At 34.4% G+C, this 19,922-nt stretch overlaps 2 protein-coding genes across 3 annotated transcripts; both read left to right on the top strand.

Moving 5' to 3' along the window:
• Positions 1–1,888: 1,888 nt before the first annotated feature.
• On the top strand, positions 1,889–4,881 carry LOC149401154 (exosome complex component RRP45A-like). The gene is made up of 8 exons (XM_089613631.1): positions 1,889–2,340; positions 2,821–2,916; positions 3,039–3,153; positions 3,237–3,317; positions 3,410–3,598; positions 3,892–4,142; positions 4,237–4,295; positions 4,413–4,881. Exons 1-8 carry the CDS (start codon positions 1,994–1,996, stop codon positions 4,622–4,624), a joined length of 1,350 nt encoding a protein of 449 aa, XP_089469757.1. The 5' UTR covers positions 1,889–1,993; the 3' UTR covers positions 4,625–4,881.
• Positions 4,882–13,625: 8,744 nt separating this feature from the next.
• TCP3 (TEOSINTE BRANCHED 1, cycloidea and PCF transcription factor 3) lies at positions 13,626–16,396 on the top strand. Of its 2 annotated transcripts, XM_089612363.1 has the most exons (3): positions 13,626–14,350; positions 14,430–15,932; positions 16,051–16,396. In XM_089612363.1, the coding sequence occupies exon 2, from the start codon at positions 14,907–14,909 to the stop codon at positions 15,894–15,896; it is 990 nt and encodes a 329-aa protein (XP_089468489.1). In that variant the 5' UTR covers positions 13,626–14,350; positions 14,430–14,906; the 3' UTR covers positions 15,897–15,932; positions 16,051–16,396. The 2 variants fall into 2 exon arrangements, with proteins under 2 accessions (XP_089468489.1, XP_089468488.1); XM_089612362.1 differs by having other exon boundaries at positions 13,626–15,932.
• The last annotated feature ends 3,526 nt before the right edge of the window (positions 16,397–19,922 follow it).

Below are 19,922 nucleotides of genomic sequence, written 5' to 3'. Positions count from 1 at the left end.
CCAAGGATTGCGGTAGTTTTTCCACCGACCAGCTTGCCGTTTCGTCGAATATCGAACGACATACGACGGCGAAACAAAAATTGTCATATGCATTGACCGTCAGTCTACGAGCAACGGCTTCGTCGGCGAAAGTCGTCAATTTTCGCCGGCATTTAGAACCCTGCTTCAAACATAAGAATTTCAATCATAAATCGCAAGTTCCACAACCAAGGGTATCATCATAGTCATACTATGCTCATTTATGTTTGAAACTCTTCCCCACCCAAAGCTTCTATATCATGGGGGTTCAATCACATTTTGTTTCGAAATTTTGTCACCCAACACGCTTAGGGTCAAGGAGTACTCTTTTTCTCCGTCAATGGACAATTATGCTATAAAAACATTCTTCTCAAAATTCATCACCATTTTTCTTATCTATTTATATCCTCCGTGTTTTGGAGTTTAAATTTGTTCCTTTGAATCGTTGAAGACTTCCGGATTTGGATTCATCACTTCATAAATTGGTTTATTGTATAGCAGACTGCAGACTTCCTATCCTCATTTTATTATTTATTCTTTCTATATACTCATAACTCGATAAGTTAGTCGGGTCCCTGATTTTTCAAATTCACATTTCATTTTCACAGTACCCATTAATTATTACAATTTAATCATTAAAAAAAATAGTTATATTTGCTAAAAAAAATTAGTTGATATTCATACGGTAGGTCTTGGATAAATTTCACTGTTATCCGATCTATACAAACTTTCAAAAAAATATTGTAAACATTTAGGAAGATAACTTTCTCTTTGAAAAATATAGACATAATATTTTATGAAATTAATGCTATTTTTTTAATTAATATAATTAAATATCTCTTCTTTTATGATGGCAAATTTCCCTCTTTTATGTTTTTTTTTCCAAATAATATATCATACTGTTTAGGGTTGTACAAAACCGAACCGAAAATCGGATAAAACCGATATCCAAACCGAACTGAAACCGAAATTTGGAGCCACGTCAGCTAACCGAAATTCGGATTCGGATAACCGATCCGGTTTACAAAACTGGATCAGATATCGAATTTGATTTTGGGAAAATCTGGATATCGGATATTTAACCGATTTTTTTAATTAAAAATAAATATATATTAAAACAAATTTATGTCACTATTATTAACACATGATGGTCAAGTTGTCATAGAAGAACAAACTTCTCATATATCAACTCCTACTGCTACTATAACTTGATTATGTGATCTATAAAGGTAACATACAAATTCAATTGTTGTATGGTTTATTATGATCATTAGGGTAGTAATTTTAATTTTACATTATGATATTTACATGTGCAGGTAGTTGGAGACGAGTGTCTTTTTGAATTTTATTTTTTTACACAGTTTTAGATTATGTATTGTCATTTTGGAGCTTTATAAGAGTCGTTTGTACTCGTTTTTTGAATTTTTACAAACGGGATTTGGATTTTAGAAACTGGATATCTATTTTATAAAACTGGATATTAAACTGGATCTGAAATTTTACAAACTGGATAACCGAATTTTAAAAATTGGATACTGGACTGGATACTGGATTTAAGAAACCGGATAACCGAATATTCGGATAACCGAATTTCGGTTTTAGACTAAATTGGACCGGATACTGGACCGAGTTTTTAAAAACCGAAAATTCGGATTCGGATACTAAAAATGTCAAAAATCGAATCGAACCGATCCAGTTTCACCCCTAATACTGTTACACAAAACAAATTTGGAATAAGACATAGAAAATGCATCTACGTAGAAAAGAAATCACTTTCTTTTCTTCCATTGTCGTTTTTACACTTTATGTCGTTTCTCTGATATTTCTTGATAAATGTCGTCTCAAATCCTCGTCGTCGCTTTTCAAATCAAAACGAAAAGAACAAAACAAAGCACAAAACCTCCAGTGAAGAACTACTAGGGTTTTAGCGAAATCCCTTTTCTTCTTCTTCTTCTTCTTCTTCCCGGAGCCAACAATGGAGACGAGACTGGCAAATCAGTGGCATCAGACAGTGAACGAGAGGAAATTCATCGAGACAGCTCTTCTCTCCGACCTCCGAATCGACGGTCGACGGCCATTCGAGTACCGGAACCTGAGCATCAACTTCGGCAAGTCCGACGGCTCGGCGGAGGTCCAGCTGGGCCACACTCACGTCATGGGATTCATCTCGGCCCAACTCACTCAGCCCTACCGAGACCGCCCAAACGAAGGCTCGATCTCCGTCTTCACCGAATTCTCTCCCATGGCCGACCCTTCCTTCGAGCCCGGCCGCCCAGGAGAGTTCGCCGTGGAGCTCGGCCGCGTCGTCGATCGAGGCCTCAGGTCAGAATCTCCTTTTTCATATTTACGTCTCTTAGGGTTCAATCTCATATGCTGTGTTTGGAATTGAAACCCAGATCTTACTCTAGAAAAAAGGAAATCGGAAGGAGAATGTGAGGGGATATTGAAATATTCTGTTGTGTTTGGGAGTCGAGAATATTTTACGGGGATATAGAAAGAAGAAAGTGAGCAAATTTGTTTGGATTTTCATTTTCCAGAGAAATATATAACCTTTAAAGTAAAATTAAACCTCAATTTTGCTCATACAAATCCCATCAAATTTTCCCCTCAAATCTTATTTCCCTAGAATTTTCCACGATCCGAACAACACCAAGAAAATACGATGATTCTCATTTTTTATGTATGGATTTTCCGGGTTCCGAACATACCCGTAAAGAATGGTTCTTACTTTTCCATGACTTGGGGTTTAACGTGAGTATGCATATATGTGTGTATTTGTGTTTGTGGCTTCTGAATTACCAGGGAAAGCAGAGCTGTTGACACGGAATCACTTTGTGTTCTTCCAGGGAAGTTTGCGTGGGCGATTCGAATTGATCTCCACATTCTCGATAATGGAGGGTAATTCCAATTCAACTTATGCATTTTAATTCAGTATTTGTTCTTACCAATATCAAAAGCTATTAACTTTATGCCGAGTGACAAAAGGTTAAGGTCAAATTGTACTTCTTTCCTTTTTATAGTAATCTTGTCGATGCTGCGAATGTCGCGGCTTTAGCGGCTCTGATGACATTCCGAAGACCTGAGTGCTCATTGGGAGGAGAAGATGGTCAAGAAGTGATTGTTCATCCACCAGAGGTGTGTGATGTAATGTAATGTGTATGTATATATTATTCCAATTATAAATTACTTGGCCGTATATTTATTTGATCGTGACACAGGAAAGAGATCCACTTCCCCTGATGATCCATCATCTTCCGATAGCAATAACCTTCGCATTCTTCAGTAACGAGAGTGGCGTTGTAAGTGATATAGATGTCTACATACATATTTTATATATTTGGACGGTTGGTTTTGAGAGTTTCATCCTCTAACTAGATGGGTGTTTTGACAGATGATTGATCCGACTCACCATGAAGAGGCTGTAATGGGGGGTCGAATGACTGCGACGCTCAATGCAAACGGGGACATCTGTGCGATTCAGAAAGGCGGAGGAGAGGGTATTTCGCAGAGTGTTATTATGCAGTGTTTGAGGATCGCTTCTGTGAAAGCAGGTGATATCACAGAGAAGCTTAAGAAAGCGGTAAGCTAGTCTTACTTTTGTTTGCTTGAAATCCGTTGCAAGTTTTCTGCTTGGATTTCAAATAGTTGTTCAGTGTGTATCTGTGATCCAAAATATGAATTGCCATTTTACTTGTTACTGTTCAGCTAAGGAAAAAAAAACTATTTAACTCAAACAACGTCCGAACACCCTATATTTAGCATCTGTTCCATATTCCGTATGTTCATTTTCCCCCCTTTTTTTGTGTGTGTCTGTTTGGATAGATTGGTTCATTTTGATCTTATGTGCTTACTTTCTCAATGAAAATCTATTAGGTCGAGACATTGAACATAGAACGAGCTTTAAAGAAGATCAAACGACATCCTTCATCTACTACACCTATGAACGTTGACGGAGCTGACTCAGATGTAAAGGAAGAAGAAATTTTACCAGCCGATGAGAAAGCGCCGTCAAAGTATGACATTCCATGTGAATCTCCGATGGTTGAGGACGGAGCTAAATTATCAAAGCAAAATAAAAAGGGAAATGAAGGTGCCAATAATTTTGTTGGGGGTGCCTCGAGTTGGTACGTTGCTAGGTTCTTGAAATATTTTCACTCTAATTTGTTGTCGAATCCACATTCCTATGCGTATTTCGGTTTGATCTCTCTCACTCTATAGGGATCCTTATTCAGAGGGCGTAGATCCGGATTTGTTAAAAACTTCCGTCCCTTCAGGCGGTAAGATTGCATTATCTCTCACAGAACAGAAATATGATCTAACTTTTTTTTTTTTTTTCACTCTATATAGTGTCGCTTTGGAGGTACTTTTTGTAACCTTTTCAAGTGAACACGCAGGGACGTCGATAAGTAGTAAGAAACATCAAAAGAAGAAAAAAGAAAAGCCTAATGTAATCAATCTGGAGGACTCTCCCGTAGCTGTCGATGAAGAATCTTTGCCTGTTGAGGAAGTTCAAGTTGAGCTGCAAATCAAAGAAAAAACTCTGAAAGATGCTGTGAAGCCCAAGAGCAAACGAAAAAAGAAGCAACCTTCTTCTGGGGCGATTTAAACGAGCGTTTCTTCGAGACCAGCGGTGACGATACGAAGCAAGTAGTATCTTGATATAACTTAAGCAGGATTGAAGATGACTGTTGAACTCATTATCACTCAGGACAAATGTCTGGATAACTTTCACTATTGCTGTGATGCTGATTCTTATAATTCTCCGACAATTTTTGTGTTATATTTGGTAAATTAAAAAAAAAAATATTTACCTTGTACCAGTTTTCCGGATAAATGTACAGCGTTGCCCAAATTGTTATGGAATATACAGATGTTTTGAACTGATAAAGTTTGAGAAATTTAATTCTGCTGTGATGGCTGAGCCTACCTTCTGTTTCTGAAATGTTGTGTGTATTACAAGTACTTTTTTTTTGGTAGCCTGCCCGGTGAGTTTTTTGTTTTGGTTTTTTGTTTTTTGTTTTTTTTTTTTTAATCGAACCAGGAGAGTTTATTTCAGCAGTAAGAATGGGACACTGTTGAAACTTTGCTCTGTTTTTTTGGTAGGAATGAGGGAAAAGTGGGTGGATGAATGGATGAAGTTCAATGGAATAGAAAAGAAAAAAAAATGATGGACTATAATTCATCTCTTTGTTGTTTGGTATAGATAAAAAAAATAGATAGGAATAATTGTATTTATTGTACTAAAATTAATGCATTACTATTAAATGTGCTTAGTAAATTATATAAATAAAAGTTATATGTATAATTTACTTCATTTTTTGTTTTCATCCTTCCAAATCCACCGAAATTGGGAAATATGATATTTTGGTGGGGTCCACGAAAATTGAATCATTTCTCATTCCTAATTAACTGATAGCGAGATTGATCCTCAAAGGTAAATACTGTTCAATACAATGAAATTAAATCACCTAAATTTTTTGAAATTTATCGAATATCCGCTACGAAACGTAGAACAGATAGCTAGACCATGGCCAACCACGGGAGCAAACGTCGCAGTGATCGCCGATTGAAGGAAATTACTTTACATGACCTGAGAGGAGATCATTTCACATCTTCGTTTCTCTTAACAAAAGTAAAAAAAACAAATCCATATACTTGTTCATTTACATTATCTTTAGTTAAAAAAAAGTTGCATAGTTCCAATGTAAAACCGCCTATGAGCTCTGAAACCGAAATTGTAAATAAAGGTATGTAATCGTCGTTCGAAGATTATTTTACTAATATAAATATGGTAATTTTATTTTTTTTAATCTTTTGATCAGATTTGAACCGATTCATTTTAGCCGCGGCTTCTAAGAAAATTGATGGGCTTCTAGGCGTACAGATAATGTCAATTTTTATTGGTTTGCAATTATTTTCAATATACATATAAAATCAATAGTTATACGCCTAGATAATAATTACCGTAAGTGGCTGGATAATATATATATATATATATATACTTTTATGCTTTTTAGTGGAATCTCATTTGATTATTGCAACATAAATAATGTCACGAATCCATGTATTAGAAAAAGAAAATCGTCAAATTATGATGTGACGGATCTTGGAAAATATCGCGAAAACAAAGAACAACTTTGTATATCCATTATTTTAGAATTCAAGGCTGCATTATATTTTTCCACGCGCAAAGGGAACAATATTTCATCATGTAGATCCAAATATGCTTGAATATGTGTACACGCTCGAAAGTCTCAAATTCCATGAAAATAGCTTATACCAAGTTATGCATTATTTATAGCCATACGATTATGAAGCGTCAACATGAGAATCTTAGGAAAAAGAAAGGGTATTTCCGTGGAAATCAAGAAAGTTAGAAAGGAAAAAATATAATTTTTTTTAATATTACATATAATTTTTGTACGGATCAATTCCCTTGAAAACAAGTTAAAGTCATATTTAAATGCCAACAAATTATATTTTAAAATACTTTTTTTAAGCGTGGTATGATTAACGAGGATATATTTCTCTTAATTTTGGAGCTTTTTTTTTTACACATCTTATTTTACAAGCTTGAAATGAAATGTCAAAAAGAAATTATCAAAGTAGTGATTCCATTCAAATATGCATGTCTACTTTAAGGACACAAAGCACATACCCACAAATTGGACCAAAGTGTAAGAAAAAGAAGGGAAATACATTCTTTGAGGCTCAAATAGGAAGACGGCTAAATTCTTACATATTCCATTCTAAATGAGGCACTATTAAAGTTGGAAATAAAGTTAGTCACCATAACCGAATTCTTTTTATTCTTCTTTTCAATGATAAAGATTATTCCGATTATTTACTTTATTATATTACTTATATCTTATATGTACATATCAATGATTTCCACATATATGTATTATATTACTTATATATATACATATCAATGATTTCAATCGGGAGCTTAAAATCTAAAGTCCAAAAATTTGAATGTGTAATTTTTATTAAAAATTATAAACATCAACTATTCGCTAATTGCTGTGAGAACCACTTGTCAGATGGGTCTCATGGATGTGTTGACAACGGTGAGCGACCACTGATCATATAAATTCTTAATTTTTATAATCTTCGACCCATCTTGAAATGTGGGCACAAATCATCATATGCAACTCTTGTATTGTCCTATTTTTATATCAAACATCATCGAGCAAGGCCAATGTATTCCGATTGGACTGGGCCTAAAAATTTTAAATATATATTATATATATGTCCAAAATATTTAAATTTACAAATTCTTTTACTATATTTAAATTTTTACTATGATCGAAGGACCCAAAAATATTAATTCGCCTATGACCCTTAATGAGTTCGAGTGAGTTTGGGTCAACCCTAATTATAATGTCAACATAAGGTCCGAGCTTCTTAGATGTCATTGATGTAATTGTTAACATTATATAACTCCTTTGATGTCAGACGATTTTGAAGTCATTTTTTTTATGGAAAACTTGAGTTTCTTCTTTAAAATAGTAAGAATTATTACATTTTTTTAATATTATGCTTTTAATACATCAATAAATAAATTTTAAAGATAATGTACCTAAGATAAAGATAAACTGCGATAAATGAAGAGTAAATGAAGAGAATAATATTAAAATAGATTAATTCTGTGAATTTGTTCTAAATAATTTTGCTTCCTAGTGATAAGCGCGTTATAAACGTGTTTGTTTGTACTTTCGGAAGTGAAAAGAAGTTAGTTTGAGAGCATTTTCATGTGTTTTGGAGTGTTTTTCTTAATTTTCAGAGTTTGGAAGTTCAAAATGACAAATAGAGCATTCGAGGACGACGGGGCAATCGTAAGGAGTTTAGAACATCTTTCGGATCTCAATTCCGACACCTGGAGCTCAAGATAGGTGGTTCAAGGTGAACCAAGCAATGCACAAACTTCCAAAGTCTTGTGCATTTGCCCTGTGCGGCCCATGTGCGGTGCACAGCCCTGTGCGCTCACCCTGTGCATTGGGTGTGCGGTGCGCAGGCTGCCCAGAAGACCTGTGCGGTGCACATGTAGAGTTGTGCGGTGCACAGGCCCCGATTCCCACTTTTTTTTGTCATGCGTTTTAATTGTAATCCAAGCCGTTGGATGCGATCCGACGGCCCACATGAGCTCTGAAAAACCTAGGAAACCTACAAAAACACTTTAGTTTATTTAGAAACATATCTTTTGCTTTTGTTTTTAGTTTGTTTTCTGATTCGGCTGTAAAAATCCAGGGAAAGAAAAAGCATTCAGAGAGGATCATCGTCGCCACAATATCGTTTTCACCATTCACGGTTTTTACCTATACTCTCTGAATCTTTGGAACTCCCGTTTTTATTAATAGATTTAAGTTTTTAGTCATGATTGCTTTTATATTCATCTCTGTTTATTTTCCGTTCAATCATGCACTAAATTCGTTAAGGGCTATGGTGTAGCGAGTTAGAAATATGGTAATGGATTCAATCATGTCAAATTAATGTTCATATGCTCTATCATGTTTGTTTATTTTAATTCCGTGTGTAATGCTTGAATTCGATTAGCTACCGTGTTCATGATATTAGGATTGCTTGATGCTCGGAAGAGATTAGGTTAGTCGTGCACAAGGATTAATTTACTGGGATACATTCCTAGGCTAGAAATAACTAGGCTATTTCGGAGTCGTGTGAACGTTCTTGTTTTTAATGTTAACCGTTGTTTTTAGGGGTTGAGATCGAGAGAATATATCCCGGCATAGGTTTAGATTCTTAGATGTTCGAGAGAAATCTTGGGTTACCATTATCGTGAGCGTGATTAGCGAACATAAGAGTGTGTGTTTTGTGCTTAATTTCCGAATCCAAACCATAGGAATAACTTGTGAAGCCATAGTTCTTGCTTTCTCATTATCGTAATCTATCGTTTTTTAATTGTTTTTTAATTTTCGTTCGTTTTGACAATCATCAAATCATCGGTTCAATTCGTGCTAGTAATCTTGTCAATTTAATTAAACATTTTCCTCGTGGGATCGACTCGTACTTACGAACTTTACTACTTGAGCGACTACGTGCACTTGCGTACGGAAAAATCGCAACACTAGGGTTCATGCCTTTGGCATCGTGGTCTATCACGATTTCGTTTCGCAGTCTAGCTCATAATCTTAATAAACAAATAAAAAAACATCACTAGAACAAGCGATAAATTAAAAAAAAATTATTAATTTTGAATTGTTTTTATATTTTACTATTACTTTATATGGAAGTTTTGTTTTGTTTTTTTGTTTTTTTTTCAGAGGAGGAGGAGGAGCGGTATTATTAAACATGAACACACAATTGGAACATAATTATATGATTGTCCTAAAACCGGAATTCTATTTCCATACATGTCGTAATATTATGTTTTGAAATGCCCGGACTTCCGGCAAAAAATCAGAATGAAACATATGTTCCGGTACTGTTAACAAAAATTACTCATTTATTAAATGTCTTGATTTAAAACGGAATAGAATTATGATTCATGTCTTTCTAACTGGACATATATAATTTTAATTCTCTTCTATTCTGTTTGTTTGTCGATGTTTAGGGCATGTGCAACCACACGGTATAAAACTATATTTGGCGTGAAATGACCTCCAACCATACTGCATAACCATCATCAAATTATACCGTTTGTACAGTATCACTTCATATATGCCGTGTGACTGTGTAACACAGTATAACTTGTTTTATTTTATTATTATTATTATTTTGATACTTTATCTAATTATCACTTATATATATGTATATTCCATATAAATTTGTATAAATCACCAAAATAACACATTAAAATAAAATTAAATTAAAACATTAAAAAATTATACATAAATTACAAAATTAAAATTAAACACACAAACTAAATATAAAAACTACAAATAAACTAATATATTTTTAAGTAGTGTAATTTTTTTTTTCAGAATTTTATTATTTTTACATTTAGTACATTTTTTTGTTGTTAAATATTACATGTAAGAAATAATTATAATCAGTTAATTAAAAAATATAAGAATTATAATTATTTATTAAAAGAGGTTGTTTAGTTTTAATAATATAATAATAAAAAATAGTGTTTTTAGTGTGAAATTTGTTGTTGTGGTTGGAGTAGAAAAAAATTTGGTGCTAAAAACACATAAAAATAGTGTGATTTCAACACCAAATTTGATGTTAGGGTCGGAGATGCTCTTAGACTTAAGACCGGTATTTTAAAAAAATCCAACAAATAATGATTTGACCAAAAACTTGACTTTGATTTTATCATCCCTGTTTTACCGTATATTTTAATAACATAATTCTTCTGAGAAAAAGAATAATAACATTTTTCTAGTCTTTTAATTATTCAACCGAAAACTTCCAGTATATAACGAGAGGTTATTGGCTTGTCGCAACTTGCAATGCTATACTTTTAGTCACACCGTGTTATAAAAATAATCTTTCATGTCATGAGAAAATTAATAGATTAGGTTTCTCTAAATATAGTGTAACTGAGTTGTAATTGAAATTGTGTGAAACTACAGTGGCACAATTAATTGATAACAGCCCAATAAATATTTGTTTAATAATTGACTTGGTAGCATAGCAACTCTAATACGGTGTTGCTGAAATAAATCAAATAAATTCTTGTACAAAATAAATAGCTATGATTAGAGTTTAATTGATTAATAAATCACTTTTAAATCGAGTAACGCATATTGGGAATTTCATACATGCTACCATTATTAGAAGGTAGGCTTTATTGCATAATTAATCAAAGACTTTAACTCATCTCTTGTTGAAATCGAATCAATACAAGCCAATAAATGTATTTAGAAACCAAGTTGGGCATGAATACTTGCCCTGAAAGTTGTATGCCTTGAATAAAATTTTCTAAAAAAGTAAATTAATGCACAATATTCATAGTGTAACCAACATCGATCGCTCGTCTCTGTCTTCTACATCATAAGCGAACAACGTTATTTCATCCGCCCCATCAATGCTCACGTGCAAATCCAGTGTGTTGAGGATTGCAGGTTGCTCGGTGGTGGCTCGCGATTCTTATAACGGTGAGCCACGTATCTTTCACGGTTTGAGTGAGTGGACAACGCCTTTTTTATGGTTTACCACTCTGTTGATTTAATAGTGTATTTTTAGTTTCAACTATGTTGTCTTTGCTTTGATTAATTTTGGGTTTGTTTTTCTCTATATATAGTGTGGTCATTTTGGCATGAAGATGAAGTAGTCGTCTTTCAGAGTTCCGTTACGATTATTTAGTTTGAGTTTTGACCTCAATTATTTTTGTTCATCCATTAGTTTTTAAGCGTATCATAAAAGAGATTAATGTTTTCTCAAAAAGTTGGTCATAAGTTACCAATGATGCGCTATCATTTTATCCTAATTTTTAACTCATTCAGTTTTGAGGTCTCGGTTTTCCCTCATATTAAAAAGTGTTTGATCTATGTAATTGTAGCTGTAATACATGAGATCTAAAAGAAAGTTTTGAGCTACTTTATATTTTTTAAAAGGGCGCCGTAGCTATCTATCCAATTTCAAACTTGATTTTAAAGAACTGGCTAACGTTTTGTTTATTTTTGTAAATTAGTCATTTACTAAATGTGACTAGATTTATAATATGCTTGAAACGTTGGCTAGATTACAAATCCAACGTTTCAAGTGGCCTAGTCCGTGAGATTTTTCTTTTAAAAAAATCTTTGAATTACGTAAACAAAAATTTAACCATTTTTTAATAGAAATAATTTAGAGATTATTTTCATTGAAATTTAACACTTGGTTGCGATTTTGGGTGGCGCTTGAAAAAGATAAAAGAAGGAAGTCATAAAAATATCATTGTTATAAGTGTAGCTAAATGATCATTAGAAATTAAAATAATTATAAATTCATCGAAATTTTACCAAAACTAATTGTAATGGTTAAAAATTCAACTAAATCTAAAACCCATGAATATATAAATTTGGCTTTTATTTCATCCCTACGTAATTCGGTTATTGTGTATATTATGTATATAAATTATTCGAATTAATCATAGTTTAGAATAATCCGATTAATAATTCACTTACTTAAAAGTGAGTATTAGGCTAACACCAATTAACCTTAACCGATATTTGTTTTACATTAAAATCAGGATCAATTAGAAAAATAGCCACTTTAAACATTTGACATTGCTAAATAGTCAGCGTTCGCTAAATCTTAAGTAAATAACAATTTTCATGTATTTACAGACGTAAATTTTAGATAAATAATGTATTTACATACGTAAATCTTAGATAAATAGTCACCTCCATATATTAGGTCGCGTCATTATTTGCGGCTATTTACCTAAGATTTATCAAACGTGGGTTATTTAGCAATGTCAAACGTTTAAATTGACTATTTTTCTAATTTTCTGTTAAAATTAATCTTAACTCGTATAATGACTCAGTTGACGTTGACCTTGGACTATTGAAATAAACCGACAACTTGTTTTCGACACTTTTCACGGAACCAAAAATCCCGATATCATTCTGGTACTATTTATGAATATTTGTTTTTTTTTCCTCGAAAAGTAGATTATATTTTAGGTTTCAATTTTATTTCATTTTTTAATAGATGAATATTGCTGGAAATAAGTGGAACTTAATATTACTTTTCTATTTGACCAAAATTTCGACATTATGTGAAATGGAACATTGTGGTCCTATTTATGAAGGATCGGAATTCCAATTGGGGTCGAAACATAATTTTTATTCCGACCAAACGCCCACAATATCTAATATCTAATTTTTTTACTTTATTTCTAAACCCAAATCCCTTACTATTCTTTATTTTTAAAAAAGTAATTTTTTTTTTGTCAAAATCAAAATTAATTATTATTATTATTTTTTTTATTTTTTTTTTGTCTTTCTAAACCCAAATCCCATTATTCTTTATATTTTTAAAAAGTAAATTTTTTTTTTGCAAAAACCAAACCGATCAAAATTAATTAATAATTTGTTTGTCATTATATTTAAAATGAAGTAATCAACCTTTTTACTCCGATAAAAATTGGGTCCATTAGGAAAATAGTCAACTTAAACGTTTGATATTGCTAAATAGCCAATATTTGGTAAATCTGAGATAAATAGTCATTTTCATGTAATTACATTCATAAATTTTAGATAAATAGTCACCTCCATATATTAGGTCACATCATTATTTACGATTATTTACCTAAGATTTATCAAACGTTGACTATTTAGCAATGTCAAATGTTTAAGTTGGTTATTTTTTAATTTTCTGATAAAAATTGGGTCCATTAGGATAATAACAAATTTAAACGTTTAAAATTGCTAAATAGTCAACGTTTGTTAAATCTTAGGTAAATAACTATTTTCATATATTTACAGACATAAATCTTCAATAAATAGCAACCTCCATGTATTATGCCACGTCATTATTTACAGTTATTTACCTAAGATTTATTAAACGTTGAATATTTAACATTATCAAACGTTTAATCGCCTATTTTTTCTAATTTTCTAATAAAAATTTGGGTTTTCTAATTAATTATAATCTTTGGACTGATTAGCTGCAAAGAATCTGTTAAATCATTGTATATTTATTTTATTTTGGGAAAAAAAAAAGAAAGAAAGAAAGAAATAATTGGTAGTGTAGTATAGAAGAAAGAAAAGGAGGAAGGGGCAGTGATAGTGATGAGGTCAGAGAGATCTTTAATCCTCTTTCTGACCAAACACTGCCACCCCTCTCCACTGCCATCATCACCCCTTCTTCCCTTCCCTCCTTCCTCTCCCAAAAGTTTCTCTCTTCCCTATAAACCCCTTTCTCTCTTATTTACTCTTTTGCCACTCCCCTTATTCAATTTCACACACACAAAACGAACACAATCAATCTACTCTTCCCCTTCTCTCCTTTCCTTTTGCTCGCTGTGGCCGCGTGGGACTGCAGATTGGGAGAGAATATATATACCCACAGGCCACAGCCAAAAAAGATAAAGACTTTTGCACACACACCCAACACCAACGAAAAGAGAGTTTCCATTCCAAACAAAAGAGATAGCTCTCTCTCTCTCTCTCTACAAGTTCAAGTGGGCTTTATTACATACCATCCATACACCATTCATTATTATTGCCCAAGCCTGTCTGCTGTGGTGAAGGTATATCAGCTGTGAGCAATATAGCACCTATAGGGCGAGAGTGAGAGCTATCAGCAAAAGAAGCTCGGAAAGAGAGAGAGAGATAGAGAGCTATAGTAGGACATGGGTTAGGCAGGGTTGCTTTTTAGCCTCTGTGAAAGAAGGGAAAGGGAAGTGAGGAAAAAAGGAGGTCTCAACTCTCTCAAGGTCTCTTCTGTTCACTCTCTCTTTCTCTCTCTCTCTGCCTCTCTGCTTTGGTAATGGAATTGGGAAACTTGAATGGCAGAGCCTTTTGGGAGAAGAAGAAGCAAGTTTCAGAGCAGCAAGAGGAGAGAGAGACCACCAAAGCTGAAGAAGAAGAAGAAAAAGAACAACAAGACTAGTCATCGTATTCACAGTCATAGCTTCAGTAGAAAAACAAGAAAATCTGGAACTGGAAGAATCAACCAAAAACCACCATCACCAAGAGTCTCTGACTCTGGATCCTCAAAAGAATCTCCACTATCTCCACTTCCATCACCAGAACCAGAACCAGAACCAGACCCCAAACCCAAACCCAAACCCAAACAGTCACAACCTCCATGTAGAACAGCATCAGCAACAACAACAGCAAAATCATCAGCCATTTCTATTCCAAAACCACCTCTCGTACCTCCAAACCTTGCAGGAGAATCACCACCACCACTCTCTGCCGGCGGCGGCTCCTTCGCCGCCGCCGGCGAAGAATGCGAGGAAGTCATCGGAGCTCACGGCGGCGAGGAGGATGGGCGGCGGAGAGATAGTGGAGGTCCAAGGAGGCCACATTGTACGGTCCACCGGAAGAAAAGACAGGCACAGCAAAGTGTGCACCGCCAAAGGTCCCCGGGACCGCCGAGTCCGACTCTCCGCCCACACGGCCATTCAATTCTACGACGTTCAAGACCGCCTCGGCTACGATCGCCCGAGCAAGGCCGTCGATTGGCTCATCAAGAAGGCCAAGAACGCCATAGATCAGCTCGATCACCTTCCTCCCTGGAATCCGATCCCTCAAGAACCCGAGCCTGCACCAGAGCCAACAGATCGTCCTGGTTCCGGTTCGAATTCTAATTTTCTGCCTCCGTCGCTCGACTCCGACGCCATCGCCGACACGATCAAGTCGTTCTTCCCCGTCGTCTCCGGCGACCAGCCGATGACCGCCGGGAGCTCCGGCTTCCAGTTTCAGCAGCTTCATTCGTCGCAGAGCCAAGATCTGAGGCTCTCGCTTCAGTCTCTCCAAGATTCTTCCTCGATCTTCCATCATCATCAGAACAGCGAGCACATCGCGGCGGCGAGTTTCGGATGGGCGGACCATGGAAACCATAGCCACCACCAGAGCTTCGTGTTCAATTCGCCGGAGTTCGGCCGGAGTAACGATAACAATAACCAGAACAGTCATCAGATTCTGTTCGGTTCATCTTCTTCTTCTTCTCAGAGGGGACCCCTTCAGTCCAGTAACAACACGCCCTCGGTTCGCGCCAATTGGATCGAGTCTAATCAATCTCAGCCTATGTCAATGGCTGATCAGATTCAACACTCGATCCACCATAACCAGCATCATCCTCATCACCAGAATCAAGTCGCTTCTTCTTCCGGCATCGGAATGGGATTCGGCGCCGGACTTTTCTCCGGTGCCGGCGGCTTCCACCACCACTTCCCCGCGCGGTTCCAGGGCGAGGAGGAGCACCACGGCGGCGCCGATAAGCCGTCCTCTGCTTCCTCCGACTCTCGCCATTGACGACGCACCGGAGTTTCTCTCTCACTCTCTCTCAAGGTTCGGTTCATTAGGGTTTCAGTCAATTCGGTCCAGTCCGGTTCGGTTATTTCTGTCATTTAAAAAAGTATATTTCTGTTTTTTTTTTTTTTTAACTGAACTATTGGTTCTGTTGCAGGAAAGGACTAGTTAGTCCGATTATTATACGACTCGGTGGAGCGAAGAGAATTTTCAGGTCGCGTTGAAAATGGCAAAGTCAAATCAAGTGCAATACTTGAGGTTTTTATTTTCAATTAAGTTCTGTACTAGTTTTTCTTTTTGCATTGTGTTTCTTCAAATAGTTGGGTTGGGTTCTATTTCTATAGAGCTTAAACTATGCGTGTTTTAGTACCTTTTTTCGCCGGTTTTTATTTTATTGCTATTATTATGTTTCTGTTTCGTAGACTTACTATGATGTCTCTTTGGTTTGCTTAGCTTTTTCATTTCTATGGTTGAATTGAATGGAACTAGTTTGTGTTTGACTTCTTAGTACTTCTACCATTTAGCATAACCTATTTACATTTAGCATCGTTACATGTCATTTGTGTTTTTAATTTTTAATTTTCCGTTCGAGACCTTTTTCCTCCGAGTTTTTATAAATGGTCCATTACTTTTCGAGCGTGATAATAAAATGATAGAGATTTATTCATTCATTTATTAAAGTTAATTATTAACTTTTTTTTGCGGCTACTTCTTTTCAAAGCAACAATATTTTTTTTTTCCAGAAAAAAACAAAACAAATTTTATCTACTTATAAACGTAGGAAAATAAATATTATATTTTTGAGGTCACTTGTTGGGTGGTTAACATCTTTATCGTTGCTCTGATTTTGGGAGCATCAAAATGACAAGTCACTTTCCTATGGGAACAGTCGAAAATTCCCTTTTTTTTTTTCTCCTCAACTCCTAAGTCCTAAGCTTCAAAATTAGGCAAACTTCATTTGAAATGTGCTTATTTAATTTTAGAATACATATATAGGGGCTGGCTATGGGTAAAGATCTTCTTTGAAATCAAAAGGAAGAAGTGAATCTGAAATAAATTCCCACTTTACCCAAGTAGTGCAAGTTGAGAACACAATTTGTGGATAAGATAAAGACACGCCCAAATGAACAAAGCATTTAGGCTTTTTTTTTTTTTTTTTCACAGAAGAAATTAGTATGGGTTTGTCTGAGTGAATCACCATCTTAAGCTCCGCCATTAAATTCAGGTCTCTCTATATACATATAAAAATATATGTAAGTTTGGATGGGAATTTGAGGAAGTCATATGATCTATGATATCAAGTTAGTGTGGGAGATAGCTGAAAGAGACCAAAGTGGTGGGCTCATAGGGTAGAGAAGAGGAATGGGAAGAGCATAATAACCAAAACTCAATAATGGAAGAACAATACATGCGAGAGAGAGAGAGAGAGAGATGCCAAAATATGTTATACTTGATTGTTGCCCATCTGTATTTTGGTCCCCTACTAACAATTGCCTGTAAATCCCAGTGCCTAATAAAAATGTCTTGGAGGGTCTAGCTGGAAAAAGAAAAGAGAAGAAGGAACATAACTGAATTTATTTTCTTTTTTCCTTGAACAGAGAAAGAGAGAGAGAGATTCATGTAGGTTCTATTGAGATGGTGACATTTGCTTCTTATTATTGTCGGTATTTGTCTTCTATGGTAGATGACAGCGTACTATTACAAATGCAATAAAGGGCTTTTTAATTTTGTGTTTATTTTTGAATTTTTTTTTTTCGCAAGAAATTCTAATCTTCTTCAACCTTCCGTTGGTTGGTTGGTGTAGTGAAGTTTTGAATCTTGATGTATCGTTCAATATAATTTTTTTTCTTCAAATGTTGCATGAGATTCACACACAGTATTTTTGAGATTTTCTTGTTTCCCATGCTTCCATTTCACACATGGTCAAGGATGAAAGAAAACCTTGCTTTTTTTAAAGAAAAAAACTCAATAATTTATTATTTTTCTAGTGAACGCTTAGCACGCACATTTGTGTTCGTGATTTATTTCGTCGCGCTACATATTGATTTAGAGAATTGACAATTATTTTACAATGGATATTAGCGTATGGTTATACTGTATTGGTGTCCAAAGACGAAGCTATAAAATATTTTTAGGGAGGCTAATCTGAAAAAATTAATGATTTATTTCAAAGTCTTAAGTTTACCAAAAAAAAAAAAAATGAACTAAAAAAATCCGAGATTTGATAGGGGTAAATCTCTTATAGGTGTCTATGGTAGATCCGTCCCTGTCTGTAAAGATGATATTACATTCATTTTTAATAATAATAATCCTAATTATTCAGCTTAACCAACAAGTACTTTCTTTGTATGGTATTATTAGAGCATATTTTGTCATTAGAGCAGAATATGCCCAAAGGTAATACTAGGCCTATGCACGGTCCGGTCCGGTCCAAAACCGGCCAAAAAACCGGACCGGACCGTTCAAAACGGTTCAAAAAAATCCAAACCGGACCGGACCAAAAAACTGTAAAAACCGGACTGGACCGGACCGTTTTAAATCATCTAGACCGGATCGGACCGTTTTGAACCGTTTAGACCGGACCGAACCGGACCGTTTTGGACCGTTGGACCGTTTTGAACCGTTTTACATAATTAAAAAAAATAAAAACCATTAATTTTTCACCAAAACACAAACATATAGTCATATATGGGAGTTAAATACATGCACAAATGTCTAATTTGGCTAATTGGACATTAATTTATTTTTATTTTTTATTTTTTTATAAATAAACCGATCCGGTCCGGTTTAACGGTTTTTTTTTTTAAAAAAACCGGATCGGACAGTTTGCATTGAGTAAACCGGACCGGGAAAACAAAAAACCGTTTTAAACCGGACCGGCGGTCTAAAAATCACCGGTCCGGTCCGGTTTACGGTTTCTACAGTTTTTTTGCGCCGCCCTAGGTAATACTACCTAGGAGGAGAGAGCTCAAACAGTTTATAATAAGATTATGAATTACTCATCTAATTGTCAATTAATTTTGAATAAAAACTCGCTCTTAAATAGGCGTGCTCAAAAGATTCCGAGTGAGAAAGAATGAGTTTATTTAATAGTTGTTTTTCTAAGAGTATCTCCAACTCACTCCATTATGAAGTGAGATGTGACAAAATGAAGTTGGATTTGCTCAAACTCAACCCCATTTTCCACTCTATTATGAAGTGGGTGAACATAAAAACTCCAAATATGGAGTTTCTCTATTCATTCCAATCCATTTTAGAGTGAGATTTTAATCATATTAAAATAATTTAAATGATTACAAAGTGACCCAAAAACTTAATGTATTTTAATATTTTACATGTGGTTATAGTAATTTATCACAAAATCATGTTATATTATTTTAATTTAGTATGGACATTGATCAAAAGTCATTAAAGTACATAGCATATACATAAATTAAAACTTTAAAAAATAAATTGCTAAAATATAATACATTACAAAGTCAAGCACAAATTACAAAATGATAGACATAAGCAACATATAGTATTTAGGAATGTAGGGTTCCTCATCATTGAAAATATTGCTAAATGAAATTTGTGTAGAAGAAGTCAGTTGTTGCTGTTGTTTGTTGTTGTTGTTGTCGTCGTTGTATACGACGTCGTTCGGTCCTTTCTAATAATATTTCAGTTTGTTCTATTCTATATAACTCTTTTAAGTTCGGGTTTCATAAAAAAATATGTTATATGCAATGTGTGTTTATTTTAAAAAATGTTACTTTTTATTTATTGGAAAGTCACATAATGATTTTAAATTTATATAATATCTATAAAATTGTATAGCATGATTGAATATAAAAGATACAAGTTAAATATATATCTGGACTATAATGTAATACTTAAGAAGTTAAAATTATTAAAATATTAGAGAAAATATGGATTATGATTTTTTTGTGTGTAAAAAATGAAATATTTGATTGAAGATGAAATATTGTTTGAAGTGATATAAATTGTATTTTGGAATAAAAAAAATTATATTTATGAAGTTTTGAGTTA

Source organism: Urtica dioica, chromosome 4 (genome assembly GCF_054948205.1).
Source record: "Urtica dioica subsp. dioica isolate 48M chromosome 4, U.dioica_male_clone48M_v1_H2, whole genome shotgun sequence".
Lineage (NCBI taxonomy): Eukaryota > Viridiplantae > Streptophyta > Magnoliopsida > Rosales > Urticaceae > Urtica > Urtica dioica.
The sequence above is the reverse complement of the archived record's forward strand: the minus strand, read 5'-3'. Positions and strand labels throughout refer to the sequence as shown.